The sequence below is a fragment of the Rhineura floridana genome, chromosome 2 (genome assembly GCF_030035675.1).
Source record: "Rhineura floridana isolate rRhiFlo1 chromosome 2, rRhiFlo1.hap2, whole genome shotgun sequence".
In the NCBI taxonomy this organism is placed as follows: Eukaryota; Metazoa; Chordata; class Lepidosauria; order Squamata; family Rhineuridae; genus Rhineura; species Rhineura floridana.
This window is the reverse complement of record NC_084481.1, coordinates 53,004,767-53,027,965: the sequence shown is the minus strand read 5'-3', so window position 1 is coordinate 53,027,965 and position 23,199 is coordinate 53,004,767. Positions and strand designations below refer to the sequence as shown.

The 23,199-nt window shown below is 42.8% G+C and overlaps 1 protein-coding gene across 2 annotated transcripts in view; it reads right to left on the bottom strand.

Annotated features, from left to right (window-relative positions):
* Positions 1-22,897, bottom strand: part of RBMS1 (RNA binding motif single stranded interacting protein 1) — a 177,931-nt gene extending 155,034 nt beyond the window's left edge. For both annotated transcript variants that reach the window (XM_061608660.1, XM_061608661.1), the window contains exon 1: positions 22,312-22,897. In XM_061608660.1, coding sequence (XP_061464644.1) covers positions 22,312-22,386 — 75 coding nt within the window. In that variant the 5' untranslated portion in view covers positions 22,387-22,897. The remainder of the gene's footprint in view (positions 1-22,311) is intronic.
* Positions 22,898-23,199: the final 302 nt, after the last annotated feature.

The window sequence follows — 23,199 nt, the reverse complement described above, 5'->3', positions numbered from 1 at the left end:
CAAGATATATTTTAATATAAATAAGTAACCAACCTCTCATCTTCCAACTTTTTATGTGATTTCTTAATTGAAATATTGCAATTTATATGAAGGTTTTCAGCTACAAACTGTCTCAGGCTTTGCAAGTTACGAGGAAAAACAAAAAGGTTCCACATGGTATGATCAGCAGCTATTCCCACAATTACATGTTTTAGAGTCCCATGGCTAGTTGGTAGAAACAACAAAAACACATCACCCGATTAGTAAGAATCAAAACAGCCAAACCTGGTTCATTCTTCTACATTCTGCAGTAAAAAGTGGTTGCCAACCAGGACAAAAATTGTTTGGGCTGCGATTTTGCAGTATCTCCCTTAAAATCAAGAAAGCCAAAATCTTCATTGTTACCAGGCTGTGTATTCAATATATTATTTTCTTCTACTCTTTCAATGATCAATTCATGTTTTTGTTACCCCACCCTGATTCAAGAAGTCAATTGCCAACAAGCCAGAACCAGTCCCGTAAGAGCATTTCATTCATTCATTCATTCATTTATTTAACCTATCCTGCTTTTCCTCCCAAAAGGAACACAACGCAGCAAAGGTCAAATCACTAAAAACATCTTAAAACATCTCAAAAACAAAACATCTTAAAACACATTTTAAAAATAAAAAATGTTGAAAATGAAATGAACTGCTTTTAAGTCGATCCCGACTTATGGCTACCCTGTGAACAGGGTTTTCATGGTAAGCAATATTCAGAAAGGGTTTACCGTTGCCCCCCTCTGAGGCTAGTCCTCCCCAGCTGGCTAGGGCCTGCTCAGCTTGCCACACCTGCACAAGCCAGCCCCTTCCTTGTCCGCAACTGCCAGCTGGGGGGCAACTGGGCTCCCTGGGACTGTGCAGCGTGCCCATTGCTGCACAGGTGGCAGGGCACATAACAGCTGAGCCACTCACTGTGGGGTGATCTTTACTTGGCCCTTGACACCCAGGAGACACGATCGGGGATTTGAACTCACAGACTCTGGACTCCCAGTCAGGCTCTTTCTCCACTGTGCATCTTAAAAACTTCTTTTAAAACATCTTAAAAAGCAATTTCAAAACAGATACAGACTGGTATGAGGTCTCTACTTAAAAGGTTTGTTGAAAGAGGAAGGTCTTCAGTAGGGACCAAAAGGATAACAGAGATGGTGCCTGTCTAATATTTAAGGGGAGGGAATTCCAAAGGCTAGGTGTCACAACATTAAAGGTCTGCTTCCTATGTTGTGCGGAATGGATCTCCTGATAAGATGGTATCTGCAGGAGGCCCTCACCTGCAGAGCGCAGTGATCGACTGGGTGCATAAGGGGTAAGATGGTCTTTCAGGTATCCTGGTCCAAAGCAGCATAGGACTTTGTACTCCAAAACCACTTAGCCAGACAGCTAATGGCAGCCAGTGCAATTATTTCAGCAGCGGGGTAACATGTTGGTGATATGTCCCAATGAGCAGCTGCGCTGCCACATTTTGCACCAACTGCAGCTTCTGACCAATATCAAGGGCAGCCCCACATAGAGTGCATTAATTAGTAATCCAGCCTGGAGGTTACTAGTGCATGGACAATAGTGGTCAGGCTATCCCAGACAAGAAACAGCTGCAGCTGTCTTACCAGCCAAAGCTGGTAAAAGGCACTCCTAGCCACTGAGGTCATCTGAGCCTCTAGTGACAAAGATGGATCCGAGAGCACCCCCAGACTATGAACCTGTTCTTTCAGAGGGAGTACGACCCCATCCAAAGCAGGCAACTGACTAATTATCCCAACTTGGGAACCACCTACCCACAGCACCTCCATCTTGCTAAGATTCAGATTCAGTTTATTGGTCCAAATCAAGGGTATGCTCTGTACTGTCTCTCAGACCTGTGACAACTTGAGGCAGCCCCATGGACATCATGAATGCCATGAAGTCTCAAGGCAAAACACTAGAAGCAGCCTCAGCAGGGACATTGAAATCATCCAGGACTATCATCCTGGACTCCTCCATCAACACAGCTGACATGGCCTCCACCAGCTCAGTCAGAGAAGTTTCTGGGCAGCAGGTGGACAGTACACCAGCAACAACTCTAGTTTACTGTCTCCTTGACCCAACATCAGGTACAGGTCCTCACAGCCAGCTCCACGACAGAGTGGTTTCCTGGTGACAGAGAAGGAAGTTCTGTAGACCACAGCCACCCCTTCCCTGTGTCTCTGCAGCCTATGCTGGTGTTGCACCAAGTATCCAGGTGGACAAAGCCGGGTCAGATCAGCTCCTCCTAGCTCACCCACCCAGGTCTCAGTAATACACACCAGATCAGCACCCTTATCCATGATGAAGTCATGGATGACTGTGGTCTTGTTGTGTACCCATCTGGTGTTAAACAACAGCACACACAGGCCTGTGGGCATAGCAGAGGATGTGGCTATTTTGGTTACCTCAAAAAAGAGATTCACTGATTATATTAATAATGAAATTACAGAATTATAACAAATGGGATCTGCAACAAAATATTGTAGTGTATCCTCACCTGCAAGCAGAAGTGTTCCTATTCTGGGTTCCAGCCAGCCAGCCATGCCCTCCTGCAAGGATACCAGGGCCTCAGGCAAACCAATACAATTATTTTCCCCGGTTTTCTATATTTCTTTTCCAGCTGACGCTCAACATTCTGTATTGTGGGGCCAATCCTGTTAGCACTCATCCACCAATCTTTTAAGTTTGCCATTAGAGAATTTAGTTATGCAACATCAATAAAAACAGTCAATTTGACTAAGATACAGTGTGCATAATTTCCTGTTACCATATGCTCAATACAACAGAATCCAAAATATTTATATCAGTGTGTCCTTGTTGCACTTGCCCTATGTTACACTTTCTCTTAGAGTATAAACCTCTTGGACTTTATGATACATACAAGTGCTTCTAGGCTCACAGTCTTCCTTTTGTAACTTTGTTCTGCCTTGTGTGCCACTACAAACCTTCAAGACACGGGCTAAGTTCCGGTGAGCAAAACTGCAGTTTATAGCAAACCTTTCAAATGATCAGTTTTCCATCTTTATAAAGCAACAATGAGAGCGGGAGAAAAAGAAACTTCTGCTGGGCATACATCGTTGCTGGCTCAGCACATATGAGATCATCTGGAGGAGTCTCATCAGTGACCAATATGCAACCAATGTATCACAAACAGCAAGGGTCTGTGTCATAGCTGGACAGGTGCTGGAGAGTTATGGACCTAGAAATAGGGGAGGAAAAGGAGGCCTACACTTCTGTCTGAATCGTATGTGCTGCTCTGCTCCTTGGCTCAACAGACTATAGGCAAAATCACTCCAAGCATGAATATTCACTCACATATGCTTGGCAGTGGCAGTCTGTCATATTTTGGGATGTGACTTGTGGCCCACTGACAAAAAGGCGGAACAATAGTGGGTTAAGCCATTTATCAACAACTTTTCATCCATGAATCTGGTTTATCAAGACAACAAACAAGATGAACAAGTATTGCGATTCTTCTTGTGAATAACCTCCGGTTGTGGATTAAAACTAACACAGATATATTACTTTTACTGATCTCATAGCAATAAGTAGATAAAATAAAAATGATGTGATGTGGTTCTAAGTTGATGGGTGAATGCTAATGCCAATTAAAAATTAGGACTATTCATTTTCTTCCTCAAAGAAAAAAATGTTAATTTATTTTAATGCTAACATCAGAGACATACTTTTTACTGGCAGTATAATTAAAATGATAACACCACACATTAATCAAACTATGTGTTTATTCCTTTATCTCACCCTTGTAACCTAGGCTTTCCATGAAGTACATGGCTTTCAGAAGAAAGAACTAGACAGCATTCATCATTTACATAGTGCAATATGTTTCCCTGAAAAAGTGTGCTTAAATCATTCCTACTGCATCATTTGATGTGAATTCCTTGTAACATGTTAGTCATGAGACACATTCCATTCTTATGAAGTGCTTTGTTGAGAAAAATGTATGCTTCCTAGCATCATGATGAATTCTGTCCTTTCACAGAAATAATACTCCATATTGTTCATGTGTGAGTGAAATCAAACCTTTAAAGATGCTTATTTAATTCAGCTATCTGTAGTGAGGCTGTCCCACTGAATGGGAAGCTCCTTGCCATTTCCATTTGCTTAACCTATAGTGGACATGTGTCCTACTTTACAGAGAACATCCCTCTATCTGAAAGGCTATCAGAGGACAATTCTTTATTTGGAGGAGTCCTCTGTTTGAAGAGGTGCCTGGTCCAAGTTCAGTTTATAAATAACCATATGAAGGGAGATCAAGGCCTTGAAATTGCCCATCAGCAGTTAGCACTAGGACAACAGATTGAGCAAGCACACAACCTGGTCACAGTCTTCACTACCGTGGTTAGATGCACTGCATTTTTATTTAAATTATAGTAATTATTTCTAAATTCGCATTATACTAGGGTTGCCAGGTTCAATCCCTGAGACTGATCCTGTATCTTTAGGAGAAGAGAAAGTCCGCCAAGTGCATGTGTTCTCGCAACCCTGTAATGGGAAAAAACACAAGGTGGAATTCTCCCTCCCCCCTGCACAACTTTTAAAGATACAAAACACCTCTTGGAGGCTGGGCCTGGCAACCAAGAGGTCTTTTGTATCTTTAAAAGTTGCGCAGGGGGAAAGGAGAATTCCACCTTGTGGTTTTTCCTATTACAGGGTTGCAAGAACACCTGCATTTGGCTGACTTTCTCTTCTCCTGAAGATACAGGATCAGTCTCAGGGATTGAACCTGGCAACCCTAATTTATACATATACATTACCATATATAAATTTTATCTTTTGTCCTCATTTTTAGGTGATGTATTTCCTCTTTTTTTGGTGATGTGCAAATGGTCACCCTGGCTCAACCTCTCTACCCTAGTAGACCAGAGAAAGAACGGGAGCAAGTCAGGGCTGGAAACAACAAAAAGGAAGAATAGCCATAATTTCGTGCTCACTTGCCTGTTCTTTCTCTCTGGGTGGTGAAGATTCAGACCAAAAGGAAAGTTAGAATGAGTCAGTAATATTGGTGAGGTGGAGAGGGGGCCCCTGAGGGCATCTTCCTCAAGGATTCCCCACCCCATTCCCCAAAACTGGAGCTGATACTATTAACAGCCTTTTATTCAACATGACCAATGGTCAATGGAACTCTATTTAACATGCACCTCATTGTTTGTCTGTCTTACTTTTCTCATTAGATCATGTGACTTTGTCCAAATAAACTTCATAAAACAAGATTCTTCAAATGTAGGGTATGATAAAACATGTAATCCGGGTAGACTTCAGTGAGCCTTAGCACACAACAGTGCAAGCAATCTATAAATCACCATATTAAGGTAGTGAAATGCTGTGTGAGTGGGTGTACATTCCAGTTTAATGCCAATTGTACTGGGAGCAAATCAGGGCTGGTGCCAGAGGGTGGCCACGTAGGGCCCTGGCTAAGAGGCCCTGCAGCCCAGATGGGCCCCTAAAGGACCCATCCTTAGGATGGGAGAGTAGTGGTCCTGTTCTGCGATCCGCGGCAGTGTTGGCTCACGACTCTGTGGCAAATAGCAGAAAGGGGGCTCCCAGGCACACACACCACAATACAATCAGCATGGCCTTCATTAAGCCCACATGCATGCCACACCCACCTCTCCTATCCCTGTGAATGATGTGCCTAAGTGGCTGATGCCCCTGCCACCATCTTGGTTAATGGCAGGCAAGTGCATACAGTGTGCACGTCATTCACAGGAGTGGGAGAGGTAAGTGGGATGCACGGGCAGGCTTATTAACCTGTGCCACCTGTATGGGGGTTGGGCTACAGTGCCACAGGCCCAGGGCAGGCTGGTGCCCAAGGACCCAGTCATGCTTGGCATCAGCCCTGGGGCAAATCATCCCAAAAAAGGTTAAAAGGAAGGGCTGTTAACTTTGGGACTAGGTTATGAAGATCATTGGCTGGTATTCTTAAAAAAGTTAGAAACATAGGTAGTTAAGATCCAGAGGGGAAAATAGCTATTTAAGAGGTTGAATAAGCTGTCTGTAGCAAACAATATGCTTGGTTCAGCACACTGTCTTCACTCAATTCAAAAACTCCTTCAGATGTCAATGCGCTCTCTGATTCACAAAGAACTCCTGTACACTGAGGTTAAAAAAGGTAAAGGTGTCCCCGCACTTGTAGTGCGAGCCATTTCCGACTCTTAGGGTGACGTCTTGCGACGTTTACTAGGCAGACTATATATATGGGGTGGGATTGCCAAATCGTATTGGAAACTCATTCATAAAGGACTATTCTAGGGAAAAAAGGGATGCATCTGAAAATATGTTATGAAGGCACATGAAGCTTGCTGAAGGTAACTAGGTCTGGATATGGTCAGTACCTAGGTGGGTGTTCACCTGGGAATCACATGAAGATTGCCTTGGAATCCACAATGGCAGCAAGTTGGGATATAAATGAAAGAAAATGAATCAATGAATTTTCCCACCAGGAGTGTGCACTCCCTGTTATGCACTGTCAGCATGTAACACTTTCTGAAAACTGAGATGTACTTTTCTTAGACACAATAATATAATGGTGTCATCAAATAAAGCATACTTTTACAAGCTATTACACTGAATTACAAAATGAGCTGCTGATGGCCTCCAGACATTTCATGAACTTTCACAAAACACTGACACCCCAACATATACTTGCATGTCGTTTATTAGATCAGGAATCACAGACATAAATTCGATGTGCACCAAATGCACTTTGGAATGCATACTGCATTGTGGATGCAACCTATCAGCATTGCATTGCTTTCAATGGGATGTACAGAGACTGTGAAATGAGCGGAATAGAGACAAAAGGAAGTATTTCTTTACTCAGCACATAGTTAAACTATGGAATTTGCTCCCACCAGCTTGGATGGCTTTAAAAGAAGATTAGACAAATTCATGGAGGACAGGGCTATCAATGGCTACTAGCCATGATGGCTGTGCTCTGCCACCCTAGTCAGAGGCAGTATGTTTCTGAAAACCAGTTGCCAGAAGCCTCAGGAGGGGAGAGTGTTCTTGCACTCAGGTCCTGCTTGTGGGCTTCCCCCAGGCACCTGGTTGGCCACTGTGAGAACAGGATGCTGGACTAGATGGGCCACTGGCCTGATCCAGCAGGCTCTTCTTATGCTCTTATGTTCTTAACACATTTACTGGCTGGTTTCTTATCCAGAAAGGAACTGTAATTTTTTTAACTATAGAAGGCTTCCGTGCAAACTGAAGCACTATAAAGGTATAACTTTTCCATACTCTTGCCCGCTTAGGAACATAGGTATCTCCCTTACACCAAGTCAGACCATGGGTCCATCTAGGTCAGTACTGTTTACACTGACCGACAGCAGCTCTCCAGAGTTTCAGGCAGGAGTCTTTCATAGCAGTACCTGGAGATGTTGGGATTGAACCTGGACCTTTCTGCATGCAAAACAGCTGAACGTGCAGCACTCTGGCCATCCATCCTCAGTATATTCAGTTTCCAAATGACACAAGATATTTACAAGCAGAAGAGACCTCAGCAAAGGCTTTGTCACAGTAACTTGCATTTGGCCCTCTCTACACAGTTCACATTATGTAGGTAGGGCTTGCTAACACAAGGGAAGGGCTGTAGGTTAGTGGCAAAACCATAAGAAAATATTTAATTGAGTTAATTAAACTCCAGACAGATACAATTGCTGTACTATATAGCTGTTTACTATCTGTTTAATGAAACCAGAGTGGTATGATATCTCACTCCTTGGGTTTGCATCGTCACCCAAGATATAGTTAGACAGAGAAGTATGTTAGTACACTTTGGGAATCATTCTGTTTTTGTTTTCGCTGACATTTGCTAAATTTTGTTTCCTATTATTTACGTTTAAAATATCCTTAAATCCAGAATTTTCAGTCTGTACCACTGTAGGTCTCCCAAAGTACAAACAAACCTGCTCCAGCTTCCTTGTTTTTAAACAGAAAAGACATGACAAACACAGATGGAGTACTGTCTTTGTGTGTGTTAGCTATGATGCTTGTATTCTTTTTTCTTTTCTTTTGAGAGCTCTGGGGCAAGGAGACACTTCACCTTGGCAGAATCAGATGACAAACTCCAGCACTGGATAGTGACAAGCCAGTATAAGCCAAGTTGTTCTCACAGGTGAAGGCAAATACAGTAGGGCCCTGCTTTACAGCGCTTCACTAATACAGCAGTCTCAATTAGACACAATTAGACTAAAGCCCCACTCATATGGCACTTGTTCTGCTTTTACAGCGGTTTTCTGGCATTGTGCACCATTCTATTCAATGGGTTCCGCTTTACAGCAGTTTTCACTTTACAATGGAGGTCCGGAACGTAACCCACTGTATGAGTGGGGCCCTACTGTACAACATCAACAGCAACATATTTTCATGCAGTATGCTTCAAAGATTGAGTGGAAGATCCCTGGCAAGTGAGTTGTTCCATTTTCCATTAGAACCACACCAAGGCGTCTTATAGTCCCATTCCCACCTGTGAAGATTAGGTGTACTCTAACAGCAGGAAAAGAGCATTGTTTTTAAAAAATTGTGGCCAGTTTGGTACCTTCTTTAATATGTACTACTAAAAGTAATTTAGAATAATGCTGGAATAGTTAGCCCTGAATATTTAGTAATTATTATCCTTCTTTTGTTGCATTGATCTTTATATTCATATATTTTAAAATTATTAAAACAAAAAAGATCTACATCGCCCATTAAACAAGTGCTGGACCTGGATCTAGAGGCAGGAATGGGCTGGATGAGGGCCAATAAACTAAGAATAAATTCCTACAAGATGGAGGCCCTGTGGATGAGTGGTTCTTAGGCAGCCTGTTCTAGATGGGGTTGCACACTCTTCCAGAAAGAACAGGTACACAGTCTGGTGGTACTCCTTGATTGAACTCTGTCACTGCAGGCTGAGGTGGATTCAGTGGCACAGATTGCCTTTGTCCAGCTCTGGTTGAGTCACCAGCTACAGCCGTTCCTAGACAGAGATAACCTAGCCCCAAAAACCCATGCTGTCTGGTTTACTATAATATATCTAACTGGGGCTGCCCTTCAAAATGGTTTGGATGCTACAATTAATGCAGAATGCAGCTGTGGAAATGATGACTGGGGCAGCTAGCTAGGATCATATAACACCAACCCTGAAAAATGTGCATTGGTTGCCTATATGTTTCTGGGCTGAATTTAAAGTGTTGGTACTGAGTTACAAAGCCCAAAACAACTTGAGACCCAAGTATCTGAAAGAACACCTCTCCCTCAATCAGCCTGCTTAGATCCTTAGGTCGAGGTATGAGACCCTTCTCAAGACATCGTGTAGTAGAATATGAGAAGTACATTGTGTGGTGACATGTGGTGCCCGAATGATGGAATGCCCTCCCACTGGAAGTACACTGCTGGTGTTTCAGCACTCAGCCATTTATGGGATATTAATCTTCTACTGCAAATAGGAGACATAGGAGCTTCCATAAGTGTTTTAATAACTGGATTTTTTTTGGTATGTGTTACACTTTTATGCGCTCTTAACTGTATTGGAATTGTTTGCCTTTTAATTGTATTGTATCCTGTCTGGGCTCATATTATGAAGGACCAGTGATATGTGTTTTCTGGTAAACAAAGCTAAAAACTTTGAAACTGCCAAGCTTGCTTAAGATTGTACTTGCATTTGGCACCAACTTATTATTACTAGTGAACTTATGAAACTAAAAAAATTCTGTGGAAAAATAAAGCACTGGAAAATTTCCCAGAATATTTCCCACCTCAAATTAACATGAATGGCGGACTAAAAATAACTTGAATGAATAAATAAATGAAACACAGTATGACAAAAATACAGTTCTAGAAGAGTAACCAAGAGCTCCTGCTATGACTGAATCCTGCTAATGATGATCCAGACAGGATCCAGACCTACAGCTTTCCAGCCAGTATACAAAGCAGATATGATTCCACCCTTATAGCATGATCCTAAGGCCCATTTAGTTCAATACAACTTTCTCTCTAGTAATTCCGCATAGAAGTACAAACTTACGGAGAAATCCTATGCATAAGCCCAGTGCTAGTGGGCGGCCAGGTGGGGCACTGGCTGAGGGCCCAGGAGCTCACAGGGGCCACTCACCCTCATGGGTTTTCTTTTTTGCCCCTGGACTGCCTGCGCTATGACTCTGATCTCCAGGTGACTCATGGCCCAGGCCCCAATTGGCAGCACACAGATGCCAACAGTCACAGAAGATGGGGGTAGGAGAAAAAGATCCTGCTGTTGTTGTCTGGTGCGGAAGTGAGTCAGAATGAGTGATGAGAGGCTAAGGGGGTGGGGCCAGAATGATTTGGAGAGTGAAGTGAAGGGAGGAGTGGTTGTGGCATCAGGAGCTGGAGAAGAATGTGGGAGTGAAGGTAGCAGCAGCTGCTGCAAAAAGACAGAAAGGGGTTCCTTCAAGGGAGTGCAGCACTGGGAGCCAGCCAGCTCTTCTGCCTGGCTGAGGTGTGTGTGTGTGAAAGAAAGAGAGAGACAGAGAGAGAAGTGGAAGTGGGAGAATGTGCAGCAACAGTGGCAGCCCTAGCATGTCTCCTTTTCTGTCCCATTTGTAGCCCTCCTTCCCATTCATTCTCTTCCCTTCCTCACACTCCAAGGGCCCCTCTGACTGTCCGCACTGTCCATTTCCTCCTCTCCAGCTTTGCTTCCTGCAGCCTCACTCTCACCTCACTCTAACCAATCCTAACCACACTTATCTGCGTTTCAGCCCCATTGATTTTATGCGGTTGCCTTCTGGGTAAACATGCTTAAGTTTTCAGTGTAAAGTGTTAGATCACAACACTTATCTCATTTCCCATCCCGCTTACTTCTTTGCTGGCATATTCTGAAAAATAGGACAGAGATAGGGGGGGGTGGACTTTGGGGCTGGTGGCTGATGCTTCCCACAGTCACTTCTGACTGCACTGCAAAGTCCATCAAACATTCAGCTCTATGCTCTACATAGATTTTTTTTGCATATTTTCCCCTACCCTTCCCTCTCCCTCATCATTTTATCCCTTTGATTTCCCAGTTTTCCATCTTCTCTCTGCAACCCTCCCACTTTCCCAAATTAGAGAAACCAGGCAGATTATCTGCATTTTATTTTATTTTTATTTTATTTTGGGTGGGGGGGGGAAGCAAGGACATAGGAGCACAAGAAGCTGCCTTATACCCAGTCAGACCTAGCGTAATATTGTCAGCACTGACTGGCAGTGGCTGTCCAGGGTTTCAGGAAGGGGGCATTTCCAGCCCTGCTTGGAGATGCCAGAGACTGAACCTGGGGTTTCCTGCATGCAAAGCAGGTGCTCTACCATTGAACTATGGCCCTCCCCCAAAATGATTTTTGAACCACTGAGACTTTGCTACAGAGAAGAGGGGTTATCCGCATTTTGCTCCCCAATTTGGATTACTAAAAGAAAGAAAGAATCCTAATAAATGACATGCCTACTCAGAAGTAAGCCCCACTGAGTTCAATGGGACTTACTTCTAGGTAAGGAAGTACAGGATTATTGATTAACCTACAGCTACAAATTATATTGTTCACAAAAAAGTTAAAAAGGCAACCAGTGATTATCAAAAGCTTATATTGTTTTCCTTTGACAACAGGGGGTTTCCATATTGGTCAATATTTGTTTTACTTAAAAGGGCTGGGCCAAGAGGGAAGAGGAGTGTGATATGAGGAGGAAAGGGTCAAGGGGCCCACTGCCATGGGCAGGGCCAGCACCAGGCATGACTTGGCCTTGGGCACCAGCCTCCCCAGGCCTGTGGCATCCTAGCCCAACCATACAGGCAGGGGAAGCCCCACCACCATCTTGGTTGATGGCAGGCATATGAATGCAGCACACATGTCATTCACAGGGACGGAAGAGGTAGATGGTAGTCTTACTGAAGCCCACACCGACTGCATTGGGGTGTGTGTGTGCCTGGGAACTCCCTTTCCACAATCCGCAGCAGGGTTGGGAGTCAACACTGCCGTGGATTGTGGAACCTGAGCACTACCCGCCCATCCTAAGGAGGAGCCCTTCAGGGGCCTCTCTGGGTTGCAGGGGCCCTTGGCCAGGGCCATACCTGGCCTCCCTCTGGAGCCAGTCCTGCCCATAGGCCCTCAGACACCTGGAACTGGCACTGCCTATGCACCACAGATGGGCAATCTGTGTCCCCAGCCTCATTTTATGCAATACCCCAATATCTCCTGAAAGTGCCCCATTCTTTCATCCCATCTGAGTTCCTTCCTTCTTGTTCATTTCCTCCTTATTTTTCCTGGGTGGTAACGTGTTTTCCCCCTCATTCTATTTATTTTCAGAAAACTGAAAGAGGCAGTATTTTATTTGATAAAAATACACTATTCTTTGTTTCTTTTTTTTCCTGGTTGCATAGCTTGGAGGAAAATAAGTTTTCTCCCAACAGTATGAGAACAGATAGGTAGGAACAGATTCTGCAATACAGTATATCTGTGTGAATATATCAGAAGCAGCTCACCAGTGGGGCAGAGCCACAATGCTAGCTTCCCTCAGCAGCATCGCTGAAGCTGACCAGGAGGGAGAGGCCATCTGGCAGAGAGGTTGGGGCTGTATGAGTGTACCAGAGGAGCCAATCAAGCACTGCTCCATCCACTGACAGCATACAGCCTGACAGATTACCCCAAGAGAATCTGGCTCTCTAGCAACCTTTTCTTGTTAACTCTACGTAGGGATAAAGGATAAATTCAGGCTGGCTTATATTTTAATGTACATCTACTTAATTTGCACTCCCTGAAACAACATGCAAATGGACATGCAGCCATTCTTCAAAATTTGCACTTATCTGAATATTGCAATGCAGTTCTCCATCCAAAAAGTGTGTACAGAAATGCATATGCTAGGGGAAAGTGTGCATAAAATGCATATATGAATGAAAATAATATTAGAATATGCATTACACTAGAAGAAACTACTTGCAAAAACGTATAATTAGGCAAAATTGTATTAAAAACATATATATTTATACATTTTTCAGTGGTGGCTCCCCGTTTGTGGAATGCCCTCCTCAGTGAGATGCATCTCTCTACATCACTATTAACTTGCAGGAGGAATGTGAAAATATTCCTGCTTACCCAGGCATTTGATTGCTGAAGGAGACTGGCCCCGGAAATCTGAAGATCTCTGATAAAAAAATGTTTTTAAGAGTTTGTTTTAGAATATTTGTACTGTGTTTTACAATAAACTGGGTTTCAGAATGATTTTAATTGTAATTGTGTTTTAATTGATTTTACTATATTTTTCTTTGTCTTGTTAAATTGTCTTGTTCATGTTTGCTGCCATGGGCTCCTTCAGAAGAGTGAAATATAAATTTAATTAAAAACAACAACAACAACAACAATATATTAGGAGAAGTGAACACTAACAACCCACACAACTTGATGTGGAAATGTCAAAAACTGAATTTAAGACTGAAAAATTAGAAACTGATATTGATATAGTTGTCCATTCCTATGGCCTTACTATACATGTACAAGATTTCAGCCTTAGTCTTTCCAGCCGACCTCTGTCACATTACAGATTAACACATTTATTGTTGTATGAGCTTTTGATTAGGTAGGCTCCAACCTATGAAAGAATATTTAAAAAAACTAAGAGTTGCAATTGGGAAGAAATGCATCAAATTGAAGGCAGTGATAAGACTGTTTTTTTTACACATGAAATACGAGTCTCATTTATTTGACTGATTAATTTAAATCAGGGATGGGGAACCTGTGGCCCTTCAGATGCTGTTAGACTACAGCTCCCATCATCCCTGACATTTGGCCTTGCTGGCTAAGGCTGAAAGGAGCTGGAATCCAATAACATCTGAAGAACCACACATTCCCCATCTCTGATTTACTGCAATAAAAGGCCTTCAAAAAATTTCAAGGCAGGTCACAACATTTGTTAAAATGCTACAACTCAATAAAAAAATAAAATGAGAACAACAAAAAGTCAACATATACCATAAATGGGAACCATTCTCCCAACAAATCATTCTTGAAATTAGGGTGTAATTAAATTGTAGTTAATATTTTATTTTTGCATATGTTTAACAGTTGTTATAATATGCGTAAGAATAGTTTTTTTACAGACATGCTAAATAGTAAGAAGTCAAGGAGGTGAGATGATATTTCTCAACAACAGACAGTGCCTCCAAAGTAGGCAACATCATAGCATGACTATGATATAATGTCTTAGGCAGATTTGTTAATACTGATAAAACTTGTTATTTCCTAAGCCTCCCTCACTTTTCTTTTAAAGGCTTACATTGTAAGAATATTTCTTTCACATTTTGACTCCCTTGCCTTCATGGTCATTCCCACTCTGAAGTAGTAGAAACAAACAAGGAAATCCTAAATATAAACTACAGGAAGTAAATAGAAATGGAGCCATCAGTTCTGAGCAAGGATTTAGATAGAAACTGCTCTCAAACATAAGCACAAATTCTCACAGTATGGATACAATGGTTCAATCTATCTATGAAACCCCTGCAATGTTCCTTGTCTCAGGGCATTTTACCCTCTTTGGGAAAGAAGGGCTCTTAAAATGCAGAAATTCTGGTTTTCTAGTTAACCCAAAAGTTAACTTTTGAAACATAAAACTGAGATTAATTTCCACTATTACAAAGTCATGTGCCAAACAGTACTTCTACTGGTTTTTGCTCCTGCAGTCATTCCTCATTTCCATATCAATTATGCACTGCGCACATTGCCTTCTGGCCCTCGAAGGAATCAGGGATTTATTTTACTGTTTGTTCACCCTGAACTATCATCACGTTCTGGCCATGTGGTTTGCTTGAGTGCTGCAGAAATACCTACAACCCAAGTAGCCCCATGAGGTGTCACTGAGAAGCTTTAGAGCCTGGGTTCCTTCTATGTGTGAACATGCCCCTCCCAGAACTACCTCTTCCTTCAGTGCATGTGATTAGACCCCATTGGCTGTAGCCTTTTTTACTTAAGAAATATATGAATGGCTGTCAGCCTGAAGAATAATAATAATTATATAGCACTTTCAAACATTCAGTGCTTCATGGGCATTATTCAGTTGTAACCCTTATAACAAAAGCTATGTCAGCTTTATTATCACCCAGTGGTGCACCTAGCGTATTTGACACCCAGAGCGGATCATTTTTTTAACATCCCCCTCCTCTATACGACAAAATTATTTCCAGTAATACTCAAGAAATAAAACTAAGAAGAAGAAGAAGAAGAAGAAGAAGAAGAAGAAGAAGAAGAAGTCTGGCAGAGCTTCATAAAAATCCCATTCTCCCACTCTGAGGTGCGGCTCATTGTTATTTCACACACAGTCCTCAGGTGTGCCTCCAGAGGTTGTTGGACCACAACTCCCATCAGCCTCAGCCATTGGCAATGCTGGCTGAGGCTGATGGGAGTTGTGGTCCAACAACCTCTGGAGGCACACCAGTTGGGAAAGGCTGCCTACCTTGGGATGATTTCACACATTACTTGGCAGCAAGTGTACATTCAATAGGAAATTGTGGCTCTTCGAGTCACAGTAGATGTTTAACAGCGTGGGCTTATGTGTTGTTATTAAATTAAAGCATCAACATCCCACTCTTCAGTTTGTAAAGCTTTCCACAAGAAAGGTTTTTAAAGCACAGCATGGGCAAATTGGGGGGGGGGGCTGAATCCTTCCTTCACCTTGCTTCTTCCCATTACTTCTAACCCACTGTGGTTGTTTTTCCCGGTGGGGCTCCAAGACCAACACTAATACCCAATGGGAGATAAGGGGGAGAGAGGTACAGGTTGTGGAAGGCTTCAGGCCCATTATCTCGCCCACCCATGGTGAGCTTTACATGCCTTCTCCTTTACAAGAAAGAGATGCTGCCAGTGTTTTTCCAGCAGTGGCCCCATTCGTCACCTCATCCCGAACTTGAACTGTAGGCTCAAGACACCCAGCCCAGCACCGTCCGGGTTTGCTCTAGCTCCACTGAGCTGGAGCCACCCCGCCCGTCAGGCTAACCTGGCCACTTGCATGAGCGGGCACCAGCTGCAATGGTTCTGGGTCTGCACTGAGGCTCGCCTACGCAGCTGGAAGCCCACCAGCTCCTCATGGCCCTCTGCTGCCACAAACTGCAGCCCCATGTTGCTGGCCTCATCTGTGCAGTCCACAGGCACCGAGCTGGGAGGGAGGTCTGCTGCAGCTCCAGCCCCACCAGACGTGCAGTTGCTGGGTTCCACCGATGTCACCGCCTCTTCGCTTGACCCGGCGGCCGGCGGGGGTCCCAACAGGAATAGCCGGCACTCTTGCAGTCGCCCTGGTCACAAGCGCGGAGCAGCAGCTGGACGCCAGCCAGCAGCCCACACTCCCCCACCAGTGGCCCTGCACTCTGCCAACTGCCTCTGTTGTTGTCCTCCACTCTGCCCGTTGGAAAGGAGGAGGGAGGGACCCGGCCAGAATGTGGACAAACTGGCGCTCTGGCTGGGGAGGGAGGGAAGGGCTGCATTGCTAAGGTCTTCCAGCAAGACGGGGAGCGGGGGAGAGAACGATGAGTGGCTCCAATTAATGAGGGAAAAGGAACGATCTGCTTCAGAGGCTCTTTCAGGTTGCATCGGGGCTTATATTCAGAGAGCCAGCACTAACAGTAGCTCTTCATTAAAATATTCCCATTCCGGATATTCTCACCCTATACAATGCACCCCCTTATTGCCTGCACCCAGGGCAGACCGCACCTCTTCACCCTTGGTACGCCACTGTTATCACCCATATTACTCAGGCTGCATTCAGACATGGACTTTATGTGTTAGCTTTACTGATTATTCACTAATAGGCAAAAAAACCTTGTAGTTTAAGAACATACCTATAGTCAACAGATATTTCTATCAAACTTTAAAAAGCAGGGAAATTGGGCAGCTATAGTGAATGCACCAGGAGAGCATAAAACCTGACCTCATCTCTGAGATACTGTACTGCCCTACAAAGTTGTCAAAATGCAAACACAATTTGGGTTGGTCTTTCACAGTCCAATCCACTTCCTGTAGAGCTTGGAAGAACTGGGTAACATGTGCCTCTGAGCATATGATGAATGGTGGCAATACCTGCAATCTCCAAAGATGGAGAATTACATTTTTGTATGTTTGTTGGTGTTCTTACTTTGCTTCTTTCCTGTGTTACTAATGTTTCTACAGAGAATCTAATCTAGAAAATTTTATTTCCCTCATTATTCGTCCTAGAAATCTGTGTCAAATTTATTTTTATTACTTTCAAAGCCTTTTTATTGGTCAACGTCATATGATGGTGAAGACAGCCTTTTGTGTTTCAAATTGGAGGTTATCTTCTATTTCTATTTTGGGTGCATTAACAGTGGAATCTGAAACTGCAGTTTGATGTAAAATCAGATTGATTCTAATATGTTGCTACTTCAGGAATGACTCTAGCTGTTGGAAAAAAGAGGATGCATGTTTTGAGCTTGCTATGTTTAAACCACTTCATTGAAGGCAAGGTAGGCATGGTCAATTAAAAACATAGAGCACACCTAGAATTTTGCTAGAATGTATTTCACCTCCCACTGTTTTATCTTGTGCAAATTGAGACACTCCTCAGGTCCACTGGAGACTATTCTGCAGAAATCAGTGCCATTATACCACAATTACGTTTGGAGTTTTTTTAGTGTAAATTTTGCAAAGTGTTGCTGTACTTCACATATTCATAAAACAAAAGCAAAAGAAAATGATTTCCTATAGAAAACATCACTAAAATTGCAAAGTAAATCAGACATATTTAAAGTGACCATCTGAACTATATCAACTGTCTTAATAATGTTGCTTCCTCCCAGCTAAAACAAGATCAGCACAGGACATATCTTCTTTCTATTGTTTGGGCTGATTACAGGTGTTGCCACCACTCACCATATGCTCAGAGGCACAGGTGACCAAATTCTTCCAAGCTACACAGCAAGTGGATTGGACTGTGAAAGACCAACCCAAATGGTGTTTGCATTTTGACAACTTTGTAGGGCAGTACAATATCTCAGAAAGGAGGTCAGGTCTCCTGCTACCCTGGTGCATTCACTATAGCTGCCCAATTTCCCCGCTTTTTAAAGTTGGATAGAAAAATCTGTGGGCTATAGGTACATTCTATAGGTACATACACCACAACCAAGAAGAAAAAGTGTTGGTAAAGGTATATGAAATTGCTGTGTTTGTTTTAATGTCCCTCTTTATTCCAGGGATCAGGTGCTACACAGCATTAGTAATAAACAATTCTTTTAAAGGCTATTATCATACCAAAATGTCATAGCACAATGTGGACAGAGTTGGCTTATGTATCCTTCATAATGTTGAGATATAAAGGCAAAATTAAAGTTTCAAAATGTCATAAACCATGAGTTAAAATTTAAATTTGAGAGTTGGCCTTAGCCAGTGTTTTCCCACTGAACATTTTGTCATAGTGTCAACAAGGAGAGGCATGGCCAATATTTTATTTCAGCTAGTAGTTATCTGCATTCCTGGTAGCTTTAGCCATTGTTGGGAAGTTCTGTATTAAAAGACATGCAAGAACCCAAACCATTCATCTTTAGATTTCTGCACTTGTACTGTATTCCAATTTTTGCTTACTAGTGTAGGTCAGCTGGGCAAATATACATGTTAAAATGCTCTGTTTTACATGAATGTGGACTCAGCCTCAATCATATATTAATAATGTTTTTACTGTAAAACTGGATACTTATTTTGTAATAATATAAACATTATGGACAGAATCCAGCCACAGAGAAGTCCCATTGACTTCAATGAGAAAGATTTAAGCATACACTCAGTATTCCCATTGAAATAAACAGTTTAACTTTGGCTGAATGATTACCAATGAAATCCTCCCTCTTCCCAATAACTTATTTAAAAATAAATTGTTTTTATTTATAGCAATAGACAAAGGAGAATTCAAATTCAAAATCTATTCTATACATGATAGTTCTTTCTATTTTGGGGAAAGTCATTGTGTCCTTGATCCACAAAATTTACAATCTAAGTGTGGAGAATGGAACAGAGAGGACACTGAATCATAGCAACTTATACTACTCCCTGCTTCCATCTCAAGACTATACTGCAGAAATAATGAGAATGTTTCATGACTAGTTACAATGAAGACATTAAATATGGAGATTGAGTCATTTCAATTACTTCATGCATTTTGAATCTGATGAACTCATTTACAATTATTAAAATATCATATAGGAATATTTGGCCTTACAACCCCATTAGATTTTTTTAATTGAAGTTTATCATAAATATTTTTGCTAGTTTAAAGATGGGGATCTTTAAACTCATTCTGGACATCTGTTGACCATAGGTTGTAATTTATTTATTTAGATAGCTATGTAATTTTTATTTGGATGTGCTAAAAAAACTCTCATTAGGTCTCATATTTAAATGTGCTATATAAAACCTGTGGAGCACTTCTGTTGCTGCTATCTAACAAAACCTCAAGGTACTTGCACTGGAGTATTTAAACCTATTTGGGTGAATGTGTGCTTTTAAACTAAACTATAGGCTAGATTAGCTTTTGTGTATGGAAGCAACTTGCCTACATATCCAGACTAGATTTATGGAGAGACAAGAAATTGCTTACTTATTCCACTGAATTATATAAAGTAGCTGTCTGTTCTTTTTCAACTGGAACCATCTATAATTTTCTTTCCCCCTTAATAAAACAAAATAAAATAAAAGGATGTCACTAAAACAGGAAATTTGGATACAATCAAATCTAGCAAAGCAGTTCATATATGTAGGTCAAACTGATGTGTGTGCCTCCCTTATGAAACAAAGACTAATGTGATTTCGGACTATAATTTTATAGAAATGACTGCAAGACATGTTTTGAAGATGTCACTGACTATACAATAAATCAATATTAAATACTTTATACAGGAAGCACACTTTCAGAAGATGGTCCTTGAGGCTTTTCTCTAGATGATAGCCTAATTACAAGTGCAAGCTTATTACAGTTTATCTCTCTGTTCAATTATTTACAGAGCAAAAAAGGCAAGAAGTACTGCATTAGATATATTAAAATATTGTGTGCTTGGTTTCTCTATTATTAATAACACACAAAAATAGCTCAGGTAAACATTCCCATGCAGACATTTGTTTCTCCCACCTGAGCATATTCATATATTATTCATAATGTTATGTGCTGAAAAGTAAAAAAAAACAAAACACCAATGCCTTTAGGCTTCTACTCTGCATTACTGAAATAATGAAGGGTGCACTCCATGAAAGCTGCAATCATAACCCATAATACTTAGAAGTCCCACTGAAATCCATGACTTTATGATCTTATATGCATGTGTCATCTTAAACCTGAGTCCACACAGAATTTATAAACACCATCCATATCCAAGGGTCTACAGTGGCTTTAACTCAAGGTATCAGAAATTGCATTTACAAACTTGAGGTTACTTTTGATGAAATATTGCTATTCACAGTTTCATGTGGAACATTTCTAATAAATAGGTAAGAAGTTCAAAGAGAGCATGAACGTCTGCTGCCAAAGACACCAAGCCAAAGATATTTCAGGAATCCATGCCTCTCAAAATGGGAGGCCAAAGCTTCCTAATGAGACACACATAGCTGCTACAAGTGTGAGGTTCTTCCCATTCCCTCTTCTCATAAGCTCAGCACTCCTGCCAACTGACCCCTGCCTGGTCACTGCTCCATCTTATAACTTACAGCATTAGATTGCTTCCCTCTATCAGCACGAAGATACTCTTTAAAAACTATGAACTAGCATAAGAACTCTTCTAGTTTACATACAAAAAACCCTCAGATTTGTAGATTGTTGGCATACACATATGAACACTAGTAGTCACAGATGAATTTCATGAATGCCTGACAACAGATGTGAAGCAGTAGGTGCTGACAATCCCATTTAGGTGATAGACCTGCGTAAAATTGAAGACACTCTCAAAATTTGTCAGAGATTGTCAGTATTCACAACTGAATTTTCAGCACTGACCACATTTTGAATACTTACAGTTTGGATACCCTATTAACTAGAAATCCATCATTATGACTGCCAAAGTTCACATATGAGCCAATTTGTGTATTGTATGCAATGCTGGTTAGCTGAAGAACATTTAGGATGCCAAATATTCCAGACAGTTGATGCAACCAGCAGTGTATTTGCAGTGTGATGTACTGACTAGCCTTAGAGATTCTACAGACATCCATAAACACAGACATATGCATAGCAAGAGATGTCAAATGCACTTGAACAAAAAGCAACAAATCCATCTGCAATCAAACTAACGTTGAGTGTGTACTTTTACTGAAAGAGTTCCACCCAACTCCAATACTTCCTCTTTTGATAATGCAAATGAGAGATAAATCTGAGCTTCATTAAAATGTAAACCACAAACACGGACAACAAATTTGACTTTAAAGCCCCAAGCTAATATTTTACATTTTCCAAAAGCAAACTTTCAAATGCACATTTTATTTATTTATTTAAAAAGAATTTTCAATTACAATCCAGCTGTTTCCAGACTTAAAAGTATCCTTAAGGTTAGAAGTTACAATTTAGGGGAAAGGCAAAAAAATGTTGATGAGAGTTGGATAAACTTAATCCCATTTTGTTTCTGTAACAGAATAGAGAGGGAAGGAGCGAAAGTGGGAAGGCTTCACTGAAATGCCCAAGGGAAGCCCAAGAACCCATCACTGCCCCATCTCTATTTAACATTGGGGAGGGGGAGAAAAGAGGGCTGTAGCTGAGGCTATGTCTCAGAAGAAAGCAGAAAAATCGAATGGATGAAGGAAGTAAGAGGGGGGCAAAGAGGAGGGATGAAGAGAATGGGAAAAGACAGCTGACCTGAGACAAGGAGAAAACAGGAGGAGAGGGGTCAAGAGTAGGAAATATAACTAAGGAACGGGGGAAGGCTGTGAGATGACAACAAGACAAGAGGAGACGGGTACAGGAAGCAGTTCTGATAGTTCAATAACCCAGCCAGCTTCAGAGGGAAAGCCTGCCACATTTCTTTCTCAAACAAACGCACATATATTCCGCGAGGGAGCTGAAGAGGCAGAATCAGGAAGGGGCTGCAGGCTCTTTCCTCTCTCCCTCTGTGTGTGTGTGTGCGTGCGTGAGAGAGAGTGAGAGTGCGAGCCTGTAATCCGATGCCATCCCCCAGAGCCCCCCTCCTCTCCTCCCTCCCTCCTTCCTGGCTATAGTTAGCAAGCCTGCAAAACTGCAGCCCAGCCCTGCCCTGCTGCCCCCCTGTGCCCTTCCCTGGCAAGAAAAGAAGGCGAGAGGGAGCAACCCGGCGGTAGTACCATACCTTAGCCTGCAGATACTGGGGGTAGTAGTAGGTGGTGTACTGGGGGTACATCTGCTGTTTCCACACTTTGCCCATGAAGCTGGAATAAGAGAGCCCGCAGCGCAGGGATGAGGGAGGGCACTTGACAAGGGAAGGGGGGGGAGGAGAGGAAAGAAAAGGAGACGGAGAAAGGAAGGGGAGGCTCTCCCTTGCGCGCGCTCTCTCTCCCTCCAAATGTCCCCGGCTTTGCTTCTTTCTTCCTGGCGACTGCAGCTGCTGCGCTCCTCCTTCCTTAGCTGAGGCTAGACCTTCCTCCTCCTGCACTGAAAGGAGGCGGCGCGGCGGCAGAAAGAGGCTGCAGAGGGCACCAAGGACGACAAGAGCGCTCCCTTTTCTCTCTCTTTCGGGTGTGTGGTGTGTGTGTGAGAGAGAGAGAGAGAGAGAGGAGTGCGCGCGCGCGCGCCAGGGGTTCCCCCCTCCCCCTCACAGTCCAAGCACAACCAGGGAGCAGCTGCTAGTGCCCGGCCGGTGGGGAGAGCCCCGCGCGCTGCCTGGAAAGCGGTCAAGAAGACGAATGTGAACTGCGGCTGCGGCAATGGTCGGTGCCAGGTGCGAAAAGGAAAGAGCCGGGGTGCGGAGGGGTGGGAGGAGACAAGAAGAGAGGCGCGCGGGGAGGGCAAGGTGGGCGGTGCTTAATCCCTACTCTGGGCTTCAAGGGTGGGATGGGCTTCCAGGACTCCTGACTTGGGCAAAGCAGCAGCAGCAGGTCCGGAAAGGAGCGCAGTACGAGCGCTGTGGAGAAGCGTAGAGCTTGTCGCTGTGCGGGAGGTGAAAGAGCCACAGTCGGGCTAGAAGGTGACGGGCAAAAGCAGCAGGGGAAGCTCGTTGGCTTGGACTCGCCTTCTGTAA